Below are 22,596 nucleotides of genomic sequence, written 5' to 3'. Positions count from 1 at the left end.
ACCTTTTATCCACCAATACATAATCTAATAAACTACTTTCATTACGTGCTACATCATACCTTGTATATTTATTTATCCTCTTTTTCATAAAATATGTATTACTTATTACCAAATTTCTTTCTACACATAGCTCAATTAAAGGCTCCCCATTTACATTTACCCCTGGCACCCCAAATTTACCTACTACTCCTTCCATAACATTTTTACCCACTTTAGCATTGAAATCCCCAACCACCATTACTCTCACACTATATATATATATATATATATATATATATATATATATATATATATATATATATATAGATATATATATATATATATATATATATATACACACACACACACACACACACACACACACACACACACACACACACTCACTCTGTTGGAGTGTGAGCAAAGTAACATTTATGAAGGGGTTCAGGGAAACCGGCAGGCCGGACTCGAGTCCTGGAGATGGGAAGTACAGTGCCTGCACTCTGAAGGACGGGTGTTAATGTTGCAGTTTAAAAACTGTAGTGTAAAGCACCCTTCTGGCAAGACAGTGATGGAGTGAATGATGGTGAAAGTTTTTCTTTTTCGGGCCACCCTGCCTTGCTGGGAATCAGTCAGTGTGATAATAAAAAAAAGAAAAAAGAAAGAAAAAAAAAAGAAAGAAAGAAAGAAGAAAAAAAAAATATATATATATATATATATATATACATATACATATACATATATACAGTGGAACCTCAAAAATAGAACGTATCACATATTGAACGTTTCGAAAATAGGACCATTTTTTCAGACAAACTGTGTCCCTATTATCGAACGCGCCCCTATTTTCGGACTGCCGGGTACGGGACCTGTCTGCCGCCCGCTCTGTCCGCGTCCCTGCGCAGGCGCCGTGAGCAGTCTAGCTTTGTTTATGCTTGAGTGAACACTAACCTGCGCTCTCATTCACGCGTTTTACGATTATTTCGTTGTGTTAAGTGCTTGTGGGACTGTGAAATAAGCTGCCATGGGCCCAAAGAAACTTGCTAGTGGTACTCCTGTGGTAAAGAAAGTGAGAAACACCATAGATGTGAAGAAGGAAATAATACAGAAGTATGAGAGTGGTGTGAGACTTGTTGAGCTTGCCAGGATGTATGAGAAAAACAAGTCGACCATCGGTTCTATCCTGTCAAAGAAAGAACAAATCAAGGAAGCTGATGTTACAAAAGGTGTTAATATAGGGAGTGGATGAGGTGCCTTCTTCAAAGATTAAGGAGATTTGTTCCAAGTGGAATGATGTCCAAATGTTTGTGCAGAAGTACCACCCTGAGCAAGCTGAAACAAGCCATCTTTGCAAAAAGTTCAGTGACAGAACCATGTCCCATTTTAGGGAAATGTTAAAGAGGCGCCAGAAACAGAGGACTGTGGACAGTTATTTTATGAGACAGGGGTCCAGTGACTCAAGCTGGTCCTAGTGGCATTAAAAGACAGAGAAGGGAAGTAACCCCAGAGAGGGCTTTACCTGTAAGCCGAAATTTTTGTTAGCCGAATTAATTTTCCCCATAAGAAATAATGGAAATCAAATTAATCCGTTCCTGATACCCCAAAGTATGAAAAAATTTTTTTTTTACCATATGAAATATTAATTTTAATACACACAAACTGAACAAGACATGCACAATTACTACTCTACTAAGAAAAGAATACATGACACTTACCTTTATTGAAGATCTGGTGATGATTGATGGGATGGGAGGAGGGGAGTGTGTGAAAGTTATTGTTTAGAAGGGGAATCCCTTTCCATTAGAACTTGAGGTAGCAAGTCTTTTTCCGGGGTTACTTCCCTTCATCTTTTAACGCCACTAGGACCAGCTTGAGAGTCACTTGACCTCTGTCGCACAACAAATCTGTCCATAGAGCTCTGTACCTCCCGTTCCTTTAAGACTTTCCTAAAATGGGCCATAACATTGTCATTGTACAGGTTGCCAACACGGCTTGCAGTAGCTGTGTCAGGGTGATTTTCATCCATAGAGGTTTGCAGTTCAACCCACTTTGCACACATTTCCTTAATCTCTTTTTTTCAATTCCATACTATTCTTGCCCTTTTTACCACAGGGATGGCACTAGAAGCTTTCTTGGGGTCCATGGTGACTTATTTTGCAGTTACAAGCACTAAAAACAATGGGATAATATGAAATGTACCGAATACATGTGTAGATGCGACCTCACTGGCTGGCTTGTAAACGCTGGCGCTGAGGTCACACATGGGACGCTTCCCGGACGAATCACGTAAAGTGAGTTTTTATCGTGAGGCGAGGCAAAATTTTTGCGTTCAAATGCTTCGTATGACGGATTTAACGTGACGCGATGCGTTCGTAACGCAGGGGTCCACTGTATATATACATATACATTTTTTTTCCTTAAATTCTTCGACACTGAGAGCAAGTTTGTGAGCAGGGGTATCGACAGTGAAAGGGTTAAATAGAGAAAAATGCAGGCAGGGGGTTGACTGGAACTATGAAGCTTAAGTTACCATACTTTGTTATGAGACCGAGCCTAACTTACAGATGCAGAAGACAATATCTACATGTTGCCACACACAGATGAAACTTTAAAGTATTGATTTATTCACCAACCTGGATTTTTGGCTGTGGTAGAGCTTATTCTTTTTTACCATGCAATGCCTCATATACAGATTTTTGTATTTTCAATCTATGTGATGTGTGTATGCTTCAGTTCAAAACTTTCTTTAAAAGTTCTTAAAACTGTCACCAAGGTGTTATAAAAGCTCTGTATATTTACATAAACACCCAGAGATATGCATAACAAATTTAAAACGGTTTCTTTCAACTCTTTTTTTAGTTTTTATTCCTATTATAAACATGGGGAGGTTCTAAACCCATAGTTATCACATAGCCCCTAGGAATGGGAGGTAGGAAGATTTGATCTGAGGAAGGAAAGAGCAGCTCCAATTCTTTGGATCAAGAGCTCTTCACCACCATCAAGTTATCCTCCTTTAAGTTTAGAGATTACCCACAAGAACAGAAATGGAATCAAAACAAATTAGCTCTACTTTCTGAACTTGAAATTTCAATTATGACAATCCAGCACACTCAAGATGCTAGGTAAAGTGGGAAGCAATCCTCCTGATGTGCCAATTTCTTATTGTGAAATCATGAAATGAAAACCTTAACATCAGTTTTCTAATTCCCATAATATACCCATATTCTTTAGCTTACATTACCATTATTCTCTAAATTTTCCTCTCTCCAGTGAGGGTAATTTGTGAATTGTTCCAGCCACAGTACTGTGGCTTACTCTTCAACGCACTGTTACTGCTGAATTAAGGGCCTATTTGGATATTTTCTCCAAATTAACCATTTGAAATACAGTACTGTGCAAAATGGAACTCGGCATTATATCAGCTTTTGTCACAGAAATCTATCAGAATGCCAGTAAATTAGTAGTGCATACAGTACAGTGCCTGCACTCTGAAGAAGGGGGTAGAGATATGTTGCAGTTTTTTAAGTGCAGTGTCAGCACACATCTGGCAAGACAGTGATGGAGTGAGTGATGATGAATGTTACTCCCTTGGGTCACCCTGCCTTGGTGGGAAACAGCAAATGTGTTAAAAAAAAAATATAATGAAAACATGAATGCAAACTAACCTCTGCACATTCCTCACGAACACGAGAAAAGAAAAGATGATGAGGTGACAATCCTAAATAATGTATCAGAAGAGATGGCAAGCTTGACACGAACGATGGCACTGCGCCGCGATGGCTCAACATGTAAGCATACACCTCAGCAGCCTGAAAGACATTTTTGACTCGATTTGTAAGTATTTCTAATAATACAGAGACCATGCAACAAAATGGAAGTACTGTAATATATACATCTGCATTATAAATACAACTGGTAAAAATCTAAGCTTATGTCACTAATGAATTTAATGTAATTAAAATAAAATTTCAAATTCCAATATTTATTAAATAATAAACCTTTAATATGAATGAGGTAAGCTTATAAAATTTCTTAGTTATTACAGATACATGTAAATACAGATAAATGCTACCTGGAGGGCATTCCAGGGATCAACGCCCCCGTGGCCCGGTCCACGACCAGCCTCCTGGTGGATCAGGGCCTGATCAACAGGGGAAAATTGGGAGAGCTACATCTGAAGCTCACCCAATCATGGCCTATTTACCACTGTAAATAGGCCATGATTGGCAACGATAAAGATACTAGAAATCCGCAGGTAAGGGTACTTACGGACTAGAGGGGTTAGAAAAGCCCACATGCAGTGGCAGCGGAAAACGTTCAAGCAGCGAAGGAACGGTGAGCTGTGAAGAAAGGAGTTGCGCAGATGGAGAAGAGGAAAGAGAAGGAACAGAGAGTGGATCAGTGTCCATTGATGGTTTGGTCTCTGCAATATATTCAGAGACTGCTTCAAGTGTTTCGGAATTCAGAGATGTCGTATGGGAGACAATATTGGAGATGGAAGGAGGAGGAGTTTGAGCAAAGATCGGAACTGTAATGGACTGTACCAAGGTATGGGAGGGGGGGCGAAAGGGTGGAAGGAACTGGAGAAGTGTGGGAGGGGACAGAAGAGGCAGAAACCTGGGAGGTGGCAGAAGAGGAAGAAACTTGGGAGGGGACAGGGGAGGAAGGCACAGTACGAGGAGGATGAACCTCCACACTTGTAACAGAGCCAAAGAAAGGGGAAGACCCAGGTACAGAGACCGGGAAGGTAAAGTGTGGAGGTGGATGAAGGGATGGAGGGGGTTAAAGGAGATTTTTTGGACTTCTGAGAAGTAGAGGGACGATTGGGAGGAGGTTTCGTAAAAGGTCTTGTCGATACCGGGGTTTATGAGGGAGAACACGAAGAAGTGAGAACAGACTGAAGTGTTGAAGTAGGGACGTCTGAGCCCAGGACAGCAAAAGAATTAGATACAGGAGTGACTATGGGACTGGCAACTGCAGAGGAGGCTGCAGAAGATGGGACCCTAGAAGTGGGGGGACACTTGGAAACACGAGAATAAGAAACACGGGGTAGTCTCCCTTGGAGGTGGAGATGAGAAACCGCCATAGCATAAGGGAGACCTTCTGCCTCTTTGAGGCAACGAATTTCTCGCTCATTTAAGTAGAACTGGCAATGGCGAGAGTACGAAGGGTGAGCCTCATGACAATTAAGGCAAGAGGGAGGTCGACTGCAAGACGTATTAGAATGGTCATCGGCACCACAGACTGGGCATTTGGCTATAGATCTGCAATATTTTGCTGGGTGGCCAAATCGCCAGCAATTTCTAAACTGTTGTGGTGTAGGGATCACCTTTCAAACTTGTAACTGATGTCCTGCTACATAAACAGAGGATGGGAGTTCACGGCTGTCAAAAGTTAAACGAGCCACATTGCAAGGGTATTGTCTCCACCCGCGGGCAGGAAGAACATAAGTGTCTACCTTGAGAATTGGGAGATCTTGGAGTTCCAGCTGTTCTAGAATGTCATTGCCACATGTCTGGAAATTTTGTTGGACTATGGTATGGGGCAGAATGACAGTACCACTACAAGAATTGAGGGAATGATGTTTTTCGATAGTGATAGGAATAGTATCGATATGTGAAAGAAGAGAAAGATCATGAGCTTGGGTAGCATTCTGGACTGTGATGATGCGCATACCACTATGAAGAGTATGAAAGGAAATATCTCTACCAACATGACGTAGGAGCGCTTTGCCAATACTATGGTCAGAAAGATAGGCAGTAGAAGAAGTTGGTCTTAAAGTAAAGAATTTATTCCATTGTGTGGTCTGAAACAGTGTGTGGAGAGGGAGTGCACGACGTGCCGGCCTTTTCTGAGTAGAATGGGAAGGTAACGAAGTAACATCATCAGGAGATTGTCGTTGGCATTTAGAAGTCGGAACAGAGTTGGTCTGATGTGGGATGGGCTGGCGATTTGAAAATTGCCGCACAGTAGAGGGAGAGGCCGGAAGCCTAGTCAAAGGAGAGTGGAGGTCAGACAATTCGAAGGAGTCAGTCGAAACCCCGGCACCTGAAGCGGGTGACGAAACAGCACCAGCAAGAGGTACAGGGGCCTTAGGAGTGTCCAAAGAGTGGCCAAAAGACGAGGCGAGGTCAGAACGGGGTGCGGTAACAATAAGGGGCCCGGGGGTAGCGGGGTCATGGATTGGGGACTCCATGGTTAGGGTACTTCTTTTTCTTTTTAAGAAAAAAAAAAACGAAGAAAATAATAAAAAAAAGAATAAAAAAAGGGGGGACCAGGGAGGGATAGTTCCTAGGAGGAATGAAAGGGCCAGAAATCTCCCTCTGCATCCAAGAGGACCTCAGCACCACAAGTAGCGCAGATGCAGCATGGAACCCATGCCATACCCTACCCTTCATGCCAGTAAACCAGCAATATGGGATAGCAACCTCACATCTGCCGAGCTGCCTCGGTGAACAAAAGAGAGGGCGGCCGGATATCCGCCACAAAGCATACCTCCTTCGGCCACCAACCCCAGAATCCGAAAGATGGCTTCCAGAGATACACCCATCGCCTGAAAGACACCCAAAGCCACCCTTCGGGATACCAGAGAGGGATCGGGGCATCCCCAGGCAATCCAGATTCCACGGAAAATACGCCACCGCCAAGAACCTCAACGGAATGGGATGGATCCTGGTACCCTTTCCCCTACCTAGGAACTAGCACGCCTGTGGGAAAAATCCCAAAGGCCAAAAAGAGAAAGGGCAAGAGGGAAGGGTGGGGAGGAGGAGGAAAGGAAAAAGGGGAGGATGGGATGGGGAAGGGGGGATTGGGGGGTAATTAGGTTCAGTCTGAGGAAGGAGACCGACAGGTCTAATTCCTCAGACCAAGAGCCTCTTCACCACGCCAAGGAGCCCCCCTTGAAGAGGACCACTAACAATAATGAACTTATGAACTAAGATAGTTAAACCACTAACAATTATGAACTAAGATAGTTATTTTAAATCTAAAAAATAATGGAGCTACCGAATATTAAAATAAAACACTATAGCACCTCGAGTATAAAATAAGACAGAGATTAAAACACTTAAGTACCTGGATTAGCACCTTGAATAGCGCCTTAGGTGTCTTAAGTAGCTGCGAATTAATTACCGTTACTCACTAACAGTCATGAAAATATGGATTAGAATAAGGGTAAATTCTACTATACTACAGCACTGAACATGGTTGATAATTATTGAGATATGGCTTAACAAGGTTCAGTCAAACCAGTGAGTGAGAAAAAAACATGCTAATTCTTGATCATTTGATATTTCAAACCTATAACCCGTGTCTGATAATTTTACCATGATAATGCCATCACAAGTAAAGCACTGTTTATTGATCCATTATCACGCTTAAGTTTTTGAAGTCTGTATAATAGGTTCTGATGTTTTTTTAGTTAGGCACTCATTTATATACACATTACTCCATTTCTTGATGGAGGAACTTATTAGATCAGTTTTTACATCAATGGAATTGAATTTTAACCTAACACTTTGTTGTTGGCCCGGCTTGCCTAGCAGTTGGGACTCCTTGTTATCACTGGTTTTAATGTTAACTTTTATCTCATCTTTTATTAGTTGGAGTGCTTTGATGGTGCAATTCTCATTGTTTGTGTCTGGTGGTAAGGTAGAGCTGGTTAAAATGACAGAGTCTAGGAGCTTGTCTTGTTCAACCATATCCTTTTGATACTGGAAGCATGCATTCCACTGGGATTCCATACTTAACTTCCAGTCTTGTGTAGCTTCTGACAGCTTGGTGGTGAGGGAATTTATTTGTTTAGTGTGTGTGTCTATAGTGATGTAGGTTTGCTTGTTTATTAATGATATCAGTTTGTTTTCTAGTTCACTAATCTTTGAGTTTTGTGTCGTAATATGACATTCAAGGTCTTTAATTCTCGTGTTTTGGGTAGGTAGAGAGTGCTCTAGGTCCCCAATGAGTTTTTCATAGGTTTCGTTGTCGTCTTAGCATACTATTTTCCTGTAGAATTTTATCAATGGAGTTGGGTCATTGTTGAGGACTGAATTCCTGGGCTATACCTTTGGGTGTTGACGGGTTGTAATCTATGTTGGCGTTTGCGGTGAAGAGGTCTCGGGTGTTATCCATAGTTGTAGACAAGTCAGCTTGGGTGCAAGTCATGGACGAGGATGAGTGCTGGGGGAATCCGGAGAAGGTTTTGGAGTTGTGCACCATTGTTGTTGCTGTGTTGGTCTGGGCGGGGGTGGGGGGGAAGATTCCTTGGCGTCCTTCAGGGCAGGCATTATGGGTAACAGTTTTCTAAGAAGTTTCGTGTCTGTCTTGGTATTGCTTTTTCTATTCTTGTATCCCATGAGAACACTAGTGGAGTTGATATGGAGTTATTATAGTGATAAGTGTTGCTTGGCTGTGATATCGTCTGGCAGCAGGCTGGCGTTTGGTATGCCGAGCAGTCCTCTATTAATGTGTTTGGTCAGCTTTTTATATCTTTCGCAGCTTTATGTTGGTCGTTACTGGTTCCATGTGGGTCAGTGCAGCAGTACAAGCAGTTAGGCCATAATAGGACCTGTTGTAGGGGCAGGGAACTGTAAAGATGTAGGAGTAGCCGTTGTTGTTGTCACCTCACATACTAGTTGGCTCACATGTGAAGAAAGGACATTTATATACAATTTAAACCTTTACATAATTTTAGGAAAACTTAAATGGGACTGACCTGAGTATCAAACACATTGTTTAAATTAATGTTGAACTGGTGGTGGAGTAAGTCTTCCATTGACCGACAATCATGCACAACTTTGGTGATGGTGCTGTCTTGTATAATGTCTCCCATGCCTTCTTTTAAAGTCTCAGAAACTCCAATCGCAGCTACATCAAAGAGGAAAATCATAGTTGAAGTTGCAACAGTGATCCACGCCAAGGTTCCGCAACGGCCCAGATTCTGGCCTTCCATTCCCATTGCAATGACATTTTCCGAGCGGATGAAGCATAGCTGAATCAATGCACAAAATTAGCAAATTATTATTATTAGTATACCCAAGAATATGTACTAAATTCAAAGGAGTTAAGAACATAAGAACATAAGAACGAAGGAACACTGCAGAAGGCCTACTGGCCCATGCAAGGCAGGTCCAAGTCTCCTACCGGCTTAAGCCAATGCACCCAACCTAGTCAGGTCAGGTCACATTGACTTAAGGGAGGAACACGGCAACCGACCTGGTAGCACAAGCTATCAGGTCTAACTCACACCCACCCACATCTACTCATGTATTTATCCAACCTATTTTTAAAGCTACACAACGTTCTGGCCTCTATAACGGTATTTGGGAGTTTGTTCCACTCATCCACAACTCTATTACCAAACCAGTACTTTCCTATATCCTTCCTGAATCTGAATTTTTCCAACTTAAAACCATTGCTGCGAGTCCTGTCTAGGCTAGATATTTTCAGCACACTATTTACATCCCCTTTATTTATTCCTGTCTTCCATTTATACACCTCAATCATATCCCCCCTAATTCTACGTCTTTCTAGAGAGTGCAGTTTCAGGGCCCTTAGTCTATCCTCATAGGGAAGGTTTCTGATACATGGGATCAACTTTGTCATCCTCCTTTGTACATTTTCCAGAGAATTTATATCCATTCTGTAATACGGTGACCAAAACTGTGCAGCATAATCTAAATGAGGCCTAACCAAGGATGTATAGAGTTGAAGAACAACCTGAGGACTCCTATTATTTATGCTTCTTGATATGAAGCCAAGGATTCTATTAGCTTTATTGCGAACACTTATGCACTGTTGTCTTGGTTTCAGATTACTGCTAACCAGAACTCCTAAATCTTTTTCGCAATCCGTAATATTAAGATCTACATTATTTAGTTTATATGTGGCATGGTTATTGTCCTGTCCAACATTTAGAACTTTGCATTTGTCTATATTAAACTGCATCTGCCACTTCTCCGACCACTGCATCAGTCTATTCAAATCTTCCTGGAGTGCTCGAATGTCCTCGTCAGAATGAATTCGACGGCCTATTTTGGTGTCATCGGCAAACTTGCCGATGTCGCTCTTTATGCCCTCATCTATGTCGTTTATGTAGATTGTGAACAGCAGGGGGCCCAACACTGACCCCTGTGGAACACCGCTCGTGACGCTTCCCCACTCTGATTTCTCCCCATTTATGCAAACTCTCTGCTGCCTATTTGTCAACCATGCCTCTATCCAGGAAAAAATTTCTCCTCCTATTCCATGTGCTTTAATTTTCCTCAATAGGCTCTGATGTGGGACCCTGTCAAAAGCCTTACTGAAGTCCATATACACAATATCATATTCATTACCATGATCTACCTCCTCAAATACCTTAGTGAAAAAAGTTAATAAATTCGTAAGGCAGGAACGCCCCTTTGTAAAACCATGCTGAGATTCGTTGATTAATTTATGCTTTTCAAGATGGCTACGAACTGCCTCGGCAATTATTGATTCCATAAATTTTCCCACTATGGAGGTTAGGCTTATTGGTCTATAGTTCGAAGCTAAGGACCTGTCACCTGTTTTGAAAATAGGTATCACATTTGCCATTTTCCACTTATCTGGCACCATGCCAGTTTGTAGTGATATGTTGAAAAGATTAGCCAAAGGTGTGCTAAGCTCCTCTTTACATTCCTTTAGAACCCTTGCATACAGTTCATCAGGGCCTGGGGATTTGTTAGGTTTTAATTTATCTATTTGCCTAAGGACCATGTCACTTGTGACCCTAATAGTGCACAGTTTATTATCGTCCTGTTCTACATAATTTATCATTACTGGAATATCGCTGGTATCCTCCTGTGTAAAAACTGAGAGGAAGTATGTGTTAAAAATTCTACACATTTCCTTATCACTGTCAGTGAGCTGACCCGAGGAACTTTTGAGTGGGCCTATCTTGTCCCTGATCTTACTTCTGTATACCTGAAAGAATCCTTTTGGGTTAGTCTTCGATTCTCTTGCAACTTTAACCTCATAATCTCTTTTTGCTTTTCTAATTCCCTTTTTTATTTCTCTCTTTAACTGAATATATCGATTTCTCAATTGCCCCTCTCCTCTTTTGATTTGCCTATATATGCCTCTCTTTTGACCAATCAGATATTTTAATCTATTGTTCATCCATTTAGGATCATTTTTGTTTGATCTGATTTCCCTATTTGGAACATAATTTGACTGAGCAGCTAGAACTATGCCCTGGAAAGCATCATATCGGCAACCATCACCACCTACCTGACCCTTAGTCAGGTCATTCCAGTTCAGCCCACCTAAGTAATTTTTCAGTCCTATGAAATCAGCCAAGCGAAAGTCAGGGACGGAGACTTGATTGCCATTATTAGGGGAATTCCATGATATATTAAAACTGAGTGATTTGTGATCACTTTCCCCAAGCTCATCATTAACCTCAAGATTATTAATTAGTGTTTCCCTACTGGCAAGAACCAAGTCAAGGAGGTTATTACCCCTAGTTGGCTCTGTCACAAACTGTTTTAAAAAACAATCCTGGATCGTATCAAGAAAGTCACCTGACTCTAAATTTCCTGTCAAATTGCTCCAGTCAATCTGTCTATAGTTGAAATCTCCCATTAGCACAACATTTTCGTATGTAGATGCCTTACGAATTTCGTCCCATAGAAGTTTACAGCAGAATTAGCCAATAAATATATAAAACAGTTTATAGGTAATAAAGCTGTTCAGAAAGATGATTTGCATGCTAGTGTAAATTTAATTATCAAAAAACAACCAATCCATTTTAAATTTCCAGCAGTACATTGTTAAAAAATTAGGGGACCATTGTTATGCAGACAGCATTTTGGGCAGACTATAATTTTTTTATTATTTTTTTATTATCACACTGGCCGATTCCCACCAAGGCAGGGTGGCCCGAAAAAGAAAAACTTTCACCATCATTCACTCCATCACTGTCTTGCCAGAAGGGTGCTTTACACTACAGTTTTTAAACTGCAACATTTACACCCCTCCTTCAGAGTGCAGGCACTGTACTTCCCATCTCCAGGACTCAAGTCCGGCCTGCCGGTTTCCCTGAACCCCTTCATAAATGTTACTTTGCTCACACTCCAACAGCACGTCAAGTATTAAAAACTATTTGTCTCCATTCACTCCTATCAAACACGCTCACGCATGCCTGCTGGAAGTCCAAGCCCCTCGCACACAAAACCTCCTTTACCCCCCTCCCTCCAACCTTTCCTAGGCCGACCCCTACCCCGCCTTCCTTCCACTACAGACTGATACACTCTTGAAGTCATTCTGTTTCGCTCCATTCTCTTTACATGTCCGAACCACCTCAACAACCCTTCCTCAGCCCTCTGGACAACAGTTTTGGTAATCCCGCACCTCCTCCTAACTTCCAAACTACGAATTCTCTGCATTATATTCACACCACACATTGCCCTCAGACATGACATCTCCACTGCCTCCAGCCTTCTCCTCGCTGCAACATTCATCACCCATGCTTCACACCCATATAAGAGCGTTGGTAAAACTATACTCTCATACATTCCCCTCTTTGCCTCCAAGGACAAAGTTCTTTGTCTCCACAGACTCCTAAGTGCACCACTCACCCTTTTCCCCTCATCAATTCTATGATTCACTTCATCTTTCATAGACCCATCCGCTGACACGTCCAATCCCAAATATCGGAATACATTCACCTCCTCCATACTCTCTCCCTCCAATCTGATATCCAATCTTTCATCACCTAATCTTTTTGTTATCCTCATAACCTTACTCTTTCCTGTATTCACCTTTAATTTTCTTCTTTTGCACACCCTACCAAATTCATCCACCAATCTCTGCAACTTCTCTTCAGAATCTCCCAAGAGCACAGTGTCATCAGCAAAGAGCAACTGTGACAACTCCCACTTTGTGTGTGATTCTTTATCTTTTAACTCCACGCCTCTTGCCAAGACCCTCGCATTCACTTCTCTTACAACCCCATCTATAAATATATTAAACAACCACGGTGACATCACACATCCTTGTCTAAGGCCTACTTTTACTGGGAAATAATTTCCCTCTTTCCTACATACTCTAACTTGAACCTCACTATCCTCGTAAAAACTCTTCACTGCTTTCAGTAACCTACCTCCTACACCATACACCTGCAACATCTGCCACATTGCCTCCCTATCCACCCTGTCATACGCCTTTTCCAAATCCATAAATGCCACAAAGACCTCTTTAGCCTTATCTAAATACTGTTCACTTATATGTTTCACTGTAAACACCTGGTCCACACACCCCCTACCTTTCCTAAAGCCTCCTTGTTCATCTGCTATCCTATTCTCTGTCTTACTCTTAATTCTTTCAATAATAACTCTACCATACACTTTACCAGGTATACTCAACAGACTTATCCCCCTATAATTTTTGCACTCTCTTTTATCCCCTTTGCCTTTATACAAAGGAACTATGCATGCTCTCTGCCAATCCCTAGGTACCTTACCCTCTTCCATACATTTATTAAATAATTGCACCAACCACTCCAAAACTATATCCCCACCTGCTTTTAACATTTCTATCTTTATCCCATCAATCCCGGCTGCCTTACCCCCTTTCATTTTACCTACTGCCTCACGAACTTCGTCCACATTCACAACTGGCTCTTCCTCACTCCTGCAAGATGTTATTCCTCCTTGCCCTATACACGAAATCACAGCTTCCCTATCTTCATCAACATTTAACAATTCCTCAAAATACTCCCTCCATCTTCCCAATACCTCTAACTCTCCATTTAATAACTCTCCTCTCCTATTTTTAACTGACAAATCCATTTGTTCTCTAGGCTTCCTTAACTTGTTAATCTCACTCCAAAACTTTTTCTTATTTTCAATAAAATTTGTTGATAACATCTCACCCACTCTCTCATTTGCTCTCTTTTTACATTGCTTCACCACTCTCTTAACCTCTCTCTTTTTCTCCATATACTCTTCCCTCCTTGCATCACTTCTACTTTGTAAAAACTTCTCATATGCTAACTTTTTCTCCCTTACTACTCTCTTTACATCATCATTCCACCAATCGCTCCTCTTCCCTCCCGCACCCCACTTTCCTGTAACCACAAACTTCTGCTGAACACTCTAACACTACATTTTTAAACCTACCCCATACCTCTTCGACCCCATTGCCTATGTTCTCATTTGCCCATCTATCCTCCAATAGCTGTTTATATCTTACCCTAACTGCCTCCTCTTTTAGTTTATAAACCTTCACCTCTCTCTTCCCTGATGCTTCTATTCTCCTTGTATCCCATCTACCTTTTACTCTCAGTGTAGCTACAACTAGAAAGTGATCTGATATATCTGTGGCCCCTCTATAAACATGTACATCCTGAAGTCTACTCAACAGTCTTTTATCTACCAATACATAATCCAACAAACTACTGTCATTTCGCCCTACATCATATCTTGTATACTTATTTATCCTCTTTTTCTTAAAATATGTATTACCTATAACTAAACCCCTTTCTATACAAAGTTCAATCAAAGGGCTCCCATTATCATTTACACCTGGCACCCCAAACTTACCTACCACACCCTCTCTAAAAGTTTCTCCTACTTTAGCATTCAGGTCCCCTACCACAATTACTCTCTCACTTGGTTCAAAGGCTCCTATACATTCACTTAACATCTCCCAAAATCTCTCTCTCTCCTCTACATTCCTCTCTTCTCCAGGTGCATACACGCTTATTATGACCCACTTTTCGCATCCAACCTTTACTTTAATCCACATAATTCTTGAATTTACACATTCATATTCTCTTTTCTCCTTCCATAACTGATCATTTAACATTACTGCTACACCTTCCTTTGCTCTAACTCTCTCAGATACTCCAGATTTAATCCCATTTATTTCCCCCCACTGAAACTCCCCTACCCCCTTCAGCTTTGTTTCGCTTAGGGCCAGGACATCCAACTTCTTTTCATTCATAACATCAGCAATCATCTGTTTCTTGTCATCCGCACTACATCCACGCACATTTAAGCATCCCAGTTTTATAAAGTTTTTCTTCTTCTCTTTTTTAGTAAATGTCTACAGGAGAAGGGGTTACTAGCCCATTGCTCCCGGCATTTTAGTCGCCTCATACGACACGCATGGTTTACGGAGGAAAGATTCTTTTCCACTTCCCCATGGACAATAGAAGAAATAAAGAAGAACAAGAGCTATTTAGAAAAAGGAGAAAAACCTAGATGTATGTATATATATATGCATGTGCATGTCTGTGAAGTGTGACCAAAGTGTAAGTAGGAGTAGCAAGATATCCCTGTTATCTAGCATGTTTATGAGACAGAAAAAGAAACCAGCAATCCTACCATCATGCAAAACAGTTACAGGTTACTATAACTAGAGCTTAAATTACTAGACATAACATATTTGAAGTAAGATTATTTGACTGCTAAGTTTAATACAGACTCCCACATTTCACACCACCACAAATTGCTTTTTTCAGTAAATTAAGATAGAAATTTTGTACCCAAGCTCATGTTCCATGGGATAGCAATTGCATGATTATACTTTATACTTTTGGGAAAATAAGCATACATACACTCTTATACACAAAATCCAGCATGATAACTTGGCAGGATATTTCCCCTTGCTTCTGGGGATTATTATTATAATCTAAGTGCTAAACTCACAAGGGTAATACAGCACAGCTCCTGGGAAGCAGCCATTGTTTTAGGGAAAGGCCTAGCTTCACTCCTTGGAGTAAACCACCAACCACATTCCCAGTTGCCTTCTGGATGCACCTTACTTTTATGTCTATCACACCATTTGCATATTAGTGGCTTTTTGTGCCTAACAATGTTTTATTACATGTAAACTATATTGTTTTTGTACCACACAGAAAAAAAATCTATTTCAAAATCTGAATTTGAATTTTCGATCTTTACATCACCGTCTCGTCTCTGGATATTAACCATGACACTCAAAGGGAATACAAGTGATACTGGAGGTGCTATGAATTAACCCTTAAACGGTCCAAATGTATATACAGTGGACCCCCGCATAACGATCACCTCCCAATGCGACCAATTATGTAAGTGTATTTATGTAAGTGCGTTTGTACGTGTATGTTTGGGGGTCTGAAATGGACTAATCTACTTCACAATATTCCTTATGGGAACAAATTCGGTCAGTACTGACACCTGAACATACTTCTGGAATGAAAAAATATCGTTAACCGGGGGTCCACTGTATATGTTTTTTCAACATCTGAAAGTATGTAAAAAAATTTAGATCTTCTTTTTTGTTTTACATTTGAAAAAGTGTAAAAAAAACTTTTATCTACATTTTTTTGTTATATTTGAAAATATGTAAAAAAAAGTAATCTACTTTTGTAGCACTATGAATTTGAACGTCGATCTGTTTGGACCGTTTAAGGGTTAAAAGCATGTTATTATGCCTATTTTGAAAAACAAAACAAAATGGAGGATATTGATATGCCTCAAGGTGATGGAGACAGTACCTATCTTTGGTGTTAGAGAATCAACAATTCGTTTCAAGACAATGAGATGATGGTAAGAGCTTGTGCAATGATTAATGCAGTTTATGACCTGCTAAACAAAAAAATCTCGAAAGTCAATATAGCTCAATAAGGCAAAAAAAAGTTACTGAATGTGTTGACTGAGCACAAAGTAAAGAAAGGTGCAGCATCTGGTGACCTTATCATAAAGAAGAAAGTCCCATTAAACTGTCCAAACGAAGATCTATGTTTTATTTTCCTGCCTCCAAATTTGGCATGATTGTCCCATATAGAATGGGTCTTAACACACTGTGTGTGCAGTATTAAAAAAATCTGGGACCACTTAGTACCTTGTGGGAGCACCAGTTCAACTGAGTGCCAGCTAGAGCAAATAGTGTGGCAAACACCAATTATAAATAGTGTAAATTACCTAGGATAACCCAAAAATTCCAGGCAAAGTGTTATACAGTGCTTGTAGACATAAGACATAATAAGCATGACTGGCAAGTAATACGCATTGTCACTTCTGCATCATGTGTAATACCTGTTGGTTTACAAGTCGCTCTCTGAGACAGACGTGCAGACAGAAAAACAGAAGAGGCAGGGCCAGGAGCCGAATCTTGACCCCTGCAACCACAATTAGGCGAGTACAGTAGGGCCCTGCATTTTGGCGTTTTGCCTTACGGCGTTCTGCTAATATGGCGATCTCAAATTATGACCAAAACTTTCTATACAGCAAGCGGTCTTTCAAATACTGAGCGCGCCACCCGGTTTGTTTACATTCTCCATGAGCACATCTCTCTATTATGTAATAATAATCACTGTTGGGCACATTAAATGTCTAATTTTACGTCAATATAGACATTTTCATTAATCAATCTATGATATTTTCAAAATTATGTAAGAAACACGTTACATAGCATATAAACATTTTATGTTTATATACGTACTATGGAGGTGTGGTAGATGGGCAGCGGGAAAACGTTACGTAATACTAATAATAATCATTCTTGGGCACATTAAATGTCTTATTTTACGTCAATATAGACATTTTCATTTATCCATTATATTTTCAAAATTATATAAGAAACAAGTTACATAGCATATAAACATTTTATGTTTATATGCTATGGAGGTGTGGTAGCCAGGCAGAGGGAAAACATTACATCACTCCCCTTGATACATAACACTTTTGTTTACAATTCTCGGCATGAATTATTCATTACTTCTCCCTTTGTTTATGATGGCATCTAAAGGCAGTCGTTAAAAACTATTAAACTCAGTGAACATGGCATGTCGATGGTAACACTATGGCTCTGGGTCACATTAAATATCGTGTAGGTATGTAGGTAGGTGTAAGTAGGTGTAAGTATGTAACCCACGGACTGCATACCTACATTATTATTATAACTGACAATTATACTTATGTGTACTTGTACCTAAGTAGGCCTTCACCCAGGGTGTTATTTCTTCTAAAAATGGTGTTTCATGAGAATGGGAGTGTTTCTCTATTTATTCTACTGTATCAACGAGGAGACAACTTGTACACAATGTAAAGTGACGAAAACCAGATGTGTTCGCCTGGTTTGTTTACATTACATGTGGGTGGTGTGGGGAGGGCTGCCCCTGCAAACTACCCATACTTCCCAAATTTGACTTCCTACAAATAAAACTCACCTCTCACCCTACATTAATGCTACAAAATATTTTAAGGTCATTAATGAATGTACTGTACAGTGGACCCTCAACCAGCGATGGCATCGATTAACGATAAATCTGACTAGCGATACATTTTTAACGCAAAAATTTTGCCTCGACTAGTGCTTAAAAACCCGACCAGCACTATTCGTTCTGTACCATACGCGTCCACTTTCGCCTGAGCGCGCCTCACTTGTCCCTTGGGTGCCAGTGTTTACAAGCCACCCAGCCACCGCAGTCGCTTCCAAACATACAACTGGAACATTTCATATTATAACAGCCTTTGTAGTGATTGCACCTGCAAAATAAGTCACCATGGGCCCCAAGAAAGCTTCTAGTGCCAACCCTACAGCAAAAAGGGTGAGAATTACTATGGAGATGAAGAAAGAGATCATTGCTAAGTATGAAAGTGGAGTGCATGTCTCTGAGCTGGTCAGGTTGTATAATAAACCCTAATCAACCATCGCTACTATTGTGGGCAAGAAAACGGCAATCGAGGAAGCTGTTCTTGCCAAAGGTGCAACTATGTTTTCGAAACTGAGATCGCAAGTGATAGATGATGTTGAGAGACTTTTATTGGTGTGGATAAACGAGAAACAGATAGCAGGAGACAGCATCTCTCAAGCGATCATATGTGAAAAGGCTAGGAAGTTGCATGACGATTTAATTACAAAAATGCCAGCAACTAGTGATGTGAGTGAATTTAAGGCCAGCAAAGGTTGGTTTGAGAGATTTAAGAAGCGTAGTGGCATTCGTAGTGTGATAAGGCATGGTGAGGCTGCCAGTTCGGACCACAAATCGGCTGAAAAATACGTGCAGGACTTCAAGGAGTACATAGACAGTGAAGGACTGAAACCTGAACAAGTGTTTAATTGTGACGAAACAGGCCTGTTTTGGAAGAAAATGCCAAGCAGGACGTACATTACTCAGGAGGAAAAGGCACTCCCAGGACATAAGCCTATGAAAGACAGGCTTACTCTGTTGATGTGTGCCAATGCTATTGGTGATTGCAAAGTGAAGCCTTTATTGGTGTATCACTCTGAAACTCCCAGAGTGTTCAGGAAAAACAATGTCCTCAAGGCTAATTTGTGTGTGCTGTGGAGGGCAAACAGTAAGGCATGGGCCACTAGGGACTTTTTCTATGACTGGTTACACCATGCATTTGCCCCCAATGTGAAAAATTACCTAATTGAAAAGAAATTAGACCTTAAGTGCCTCCTGGTGTTAGACAATGCCCCTGGTCATCCTACAGACTTGGCAGAGCGACTTTCTAGGGACATGAGCTTCATTAAGGTGAAGTTTTTGCCTCTTAATACCACTCCTCTCCTGCAGCCCATGGACCAGCAGGTTATTTCCAACTTCAAGAAACTGTACACAAAAGCTATGTTTGAAAGGTGCTTTGTAGTGACCTCAAAAACTCAACTGACTCTAAGAGAGTTTTGTAAAGATCATTTTACCATCCTCAATTGTGTAAACATTATAGGTAAGGCTTGGGAGGAAGTGACTAAGAGGACATTGAACTCTGCTTGGAAAAAACTGTTGCCAGAATGTGTAGACAAAAGGGATTTCGAAGGGTTTGAGGCTAACCCTGAGAATCCTATGCCAGTTGAGGAATCCACTGTGGCATTGGGGAAGTCCTTGGGGTTGGAGGTTAGTGGGGAGGATGTGGAAGAGTTGGTGGTGGAGGACAGTGAAGAACTAACCACTGATGAGCTGCTAGATCATCTTGAACAGCAAGAGGGCAGACCTGAGGAAACTGCTTCGGAGGAGGGGAGAGAGAAATTGAAGAAGTTGCCTACTTCTAAGATAAAGGAAATGTGTGCAAAGTGGCTTGAAGTGCAAACCTTTCTTGATGAAAATCACCCTGACACAGCTACTGCAAGCCGTGTTGGCAACCTGTACACTGACAATGTTGTGAACCACTTTAGGAAAGTCATAAAGGAACGAGAGGTACAGGTATCTATGGACAGAGATGTTGTGCGACAGAAGTCCAGTGACTCTGAAGCTGGTCCTAGTGGCATTAAAAGAACAAGGGAAGTAACCCCAGAAAAAGACTTGCTGCCTCAAGTGCTAATGGAAGGGGATTCCCCTTCTAAACACTAAGAAGATCAACGCTCTCCCCTCCTCCCATCCCATCAATCATCACCAGATCTTCAGTAAAGGTAAGTGTCATGTAACTGTGCATGTAATCTTCAGTTTGTGTGTATTAAAATTAATATTTCATGTGGTAAAAAAAAATTTTTTCAATACTTTTGGGTGTCTTGCACGGATTAATTTGATTTCCATTATTTCTTATGGGGAAAATTAACTTGACTAACGATAATTTTGACTAACGATGAGCTCTCAGGAACGGATTAATATCGCTGGTTGAGGGTCCACTGTATATGTATTTTATCGCTCTGGGGAGCTTTAATTAAATGTAGTATATTATGTGTAGGTGGGGTGGGGAGGGCTGCCCTGGTTGGCTACCATACCTCCCAGACCTGACTTCCTACAAATTAAACTCCCCTCTCACCCTGCATTAAGACTAAATATTTTGAAGGTAAGTAATGGATATACTGTGTGTATCTTACTTTTTATTGTTTTTAATGCCTAGTTCTATTGCCAACAAAATATATGTACGTGTAAACTTGTTACCTGGCAATTATATGCATTTATATGCGCTTGCTTTCCAGCAATGTCTGCTTTCTGGCAGTAGCCCGGAACCTAACCTGCCATATAAGTGGAGCCCTACTGTACAATTAGGCGAGTATACACACACAGGCAGACAGATAGACAAAAAGATAAGCAGAGCTAGACAGGTAGACAGACAGAGACATACATGTTTGTGTTTAACAGTGAAAACAAGTAAAGCCAGGGTTCCTTGCAGCAGTGTTTTATCATCAAGCGTCACTCCACTGCTTACCCTGTCAGCAGTTTAGTGACTCGTCATAAACACCATGCTTCAGGAAGTGCTACATATACTCCAGCAACTCTAAAACATTGCTGAAACCTATAAATACTTTGTATATATTTCTAGATACGTAATAGTAAACGACCAAGCCAGGTGAAAATATTCACTTGTCGGTGTGATTGTGACTATTTGAGTACTATTACAGTACCTAATATCAGTGTCAGAACAAAGATTGGCTATGAAATCACAAGGACTATTGCAAATTGTAATTATCAGAATATAAAAATGATATAAATTAAAAAAAAACAAAAAAAAAAAAAAAAAAAAAAAAAAGGTACATCGGCAACACTTTTGCAAGAGGCAGGACTCCATGTTGCTGTCAGGTGAGCATCCAGCGCCAACATTGCGGTTTTATATCTTGTAAGTACTGGTCCTAAATTTTTTTTTTGGTCTTAAAACACAGAAAATTGCCCTCTTAAAAAAAAAAAAAAAAAAAAAAAAATATTTGAAACGCTGTGCGAGTAAACATAGATCTACATTTGCACAGTTTAAGGGTTAAAGGAGGGTTGAAGATGGTGCAGATTGAATGGGCCATCTGAACTCTCATGTCAGCTTGCTTCTAGCAAGACAATGATTGATGAATGAGATATTTATGCAACATGTTGCACAAGTACCTCATTCATCAACTTTCAGTTTTCTACAAAATTTAAACAAGACAATGACTGAATGAGGGTAAATACATTTTTTTGTATGGGCAACCCTAACTTGATGGCAAATGACCAATACGTTTCAAAAAAAATCTTTACCAACTACAGAAGTTGGTGAAAGAGCTTGAAAATATTTACTGAAGAAGGAAGTTGAAGGTGAATGTAGAAAAAAAGAGTAAGATAAGAGAAACTATTATCATCGTATTTATGGGAAGCACTAATCTCATAAGGGTCATACAATACCTGGGAAATAGGTGGGAATTAGGTATAATTCAAAGAAAGGAAGGGTAGCTGCAGTCCCTTAGATCAAAAGCCTTCACCATCATCATCCCAACCCCATTTAAGAGGGGGAAGAGAAAAGAAAGTACATGTATTGGGAATGAAAAATTAGGGTGAAATGTTCAGCAATATATCAAACATATAGATTTTAGCCGAAATATATCTGGTCCTACTTTTATGGTCCAGTACTTAAATGCATTCTATATTTTAGTGCAAAAAGTTGCTTACTACTTGCTAAATAGCCATCCATACACAAAAATCCATGAAAAAAAAGTCGGCACACTGTACAACAGTTTTATGGAGAAATGCAATGCAATTTTGGGGAGTAATGATCACTGGGGTGTGTAAACACCATTTCAAATTATGTCAAGCAAAACAGAATGCTGGCTGCCTTCACATACCAAAAAAATTTGTTTCAAGGAGAGTATGTCCTACCTTTCCCCCATATGATTAATATATCTTTCAGTACTGAAAATAAAGAGCCAGTTTCACCTACACTGAACACCAGATACAGGACAGCATGTTGCAATTAGTAGCTTTGT

General features: G+C 40.5%; 1 protein-coding gene across 2 annotated transcripts in view; it reads right to left on the bottom strand.

The window, feature by feature from the left end:
• Window positions 1-22,596, bottom strand: part of LOC128703223 (piRNA biogenesis protein EXD1) — an 89,789-nt gene that overhangs the window by 31,249 nt on the left and 35,944 nt on the right. For both annotated transcript variants that reach the window (XM_070103333.1, XM_070103334.1), the window contains 2 exons: window positions 8,690-8,965; window positions 3,645-3,788 (listed from right to left, as the gene is read on the bottom strand). In XM_070103333.1, the coding sequence (XP_069959434.1) occupies window positions 3,645-3,788; window positions 8,690-8,965 (420 nt within the window). The remainder of the gene's footprint in view (window positions 1-3,644; window positions 3,789-8,689; window positions 8,966-22,596) is intronic.

Source organism: Cherax quadricarinatus, chromosome 85 (genome assembly GCF_038502225.1).
Source record: "Cherax quadricarinatus isolate ZL_2023a chromosome 85, ASM3850222v1, whole genome shotgun sequence".
Classification (NCBI taxonomy): domain Eukaryota; kingdom Metazoa; phylum Arthropoda; class Malacostraca; order Decapoda; family Parastacidae; genus Cherax; species Cherax quadricarinatus.
The sequence above is the reverse complement of the archived record's forward strand: the minus strand, read 5'-3'. Positions and strand labels throughout refer to the sequence as shown.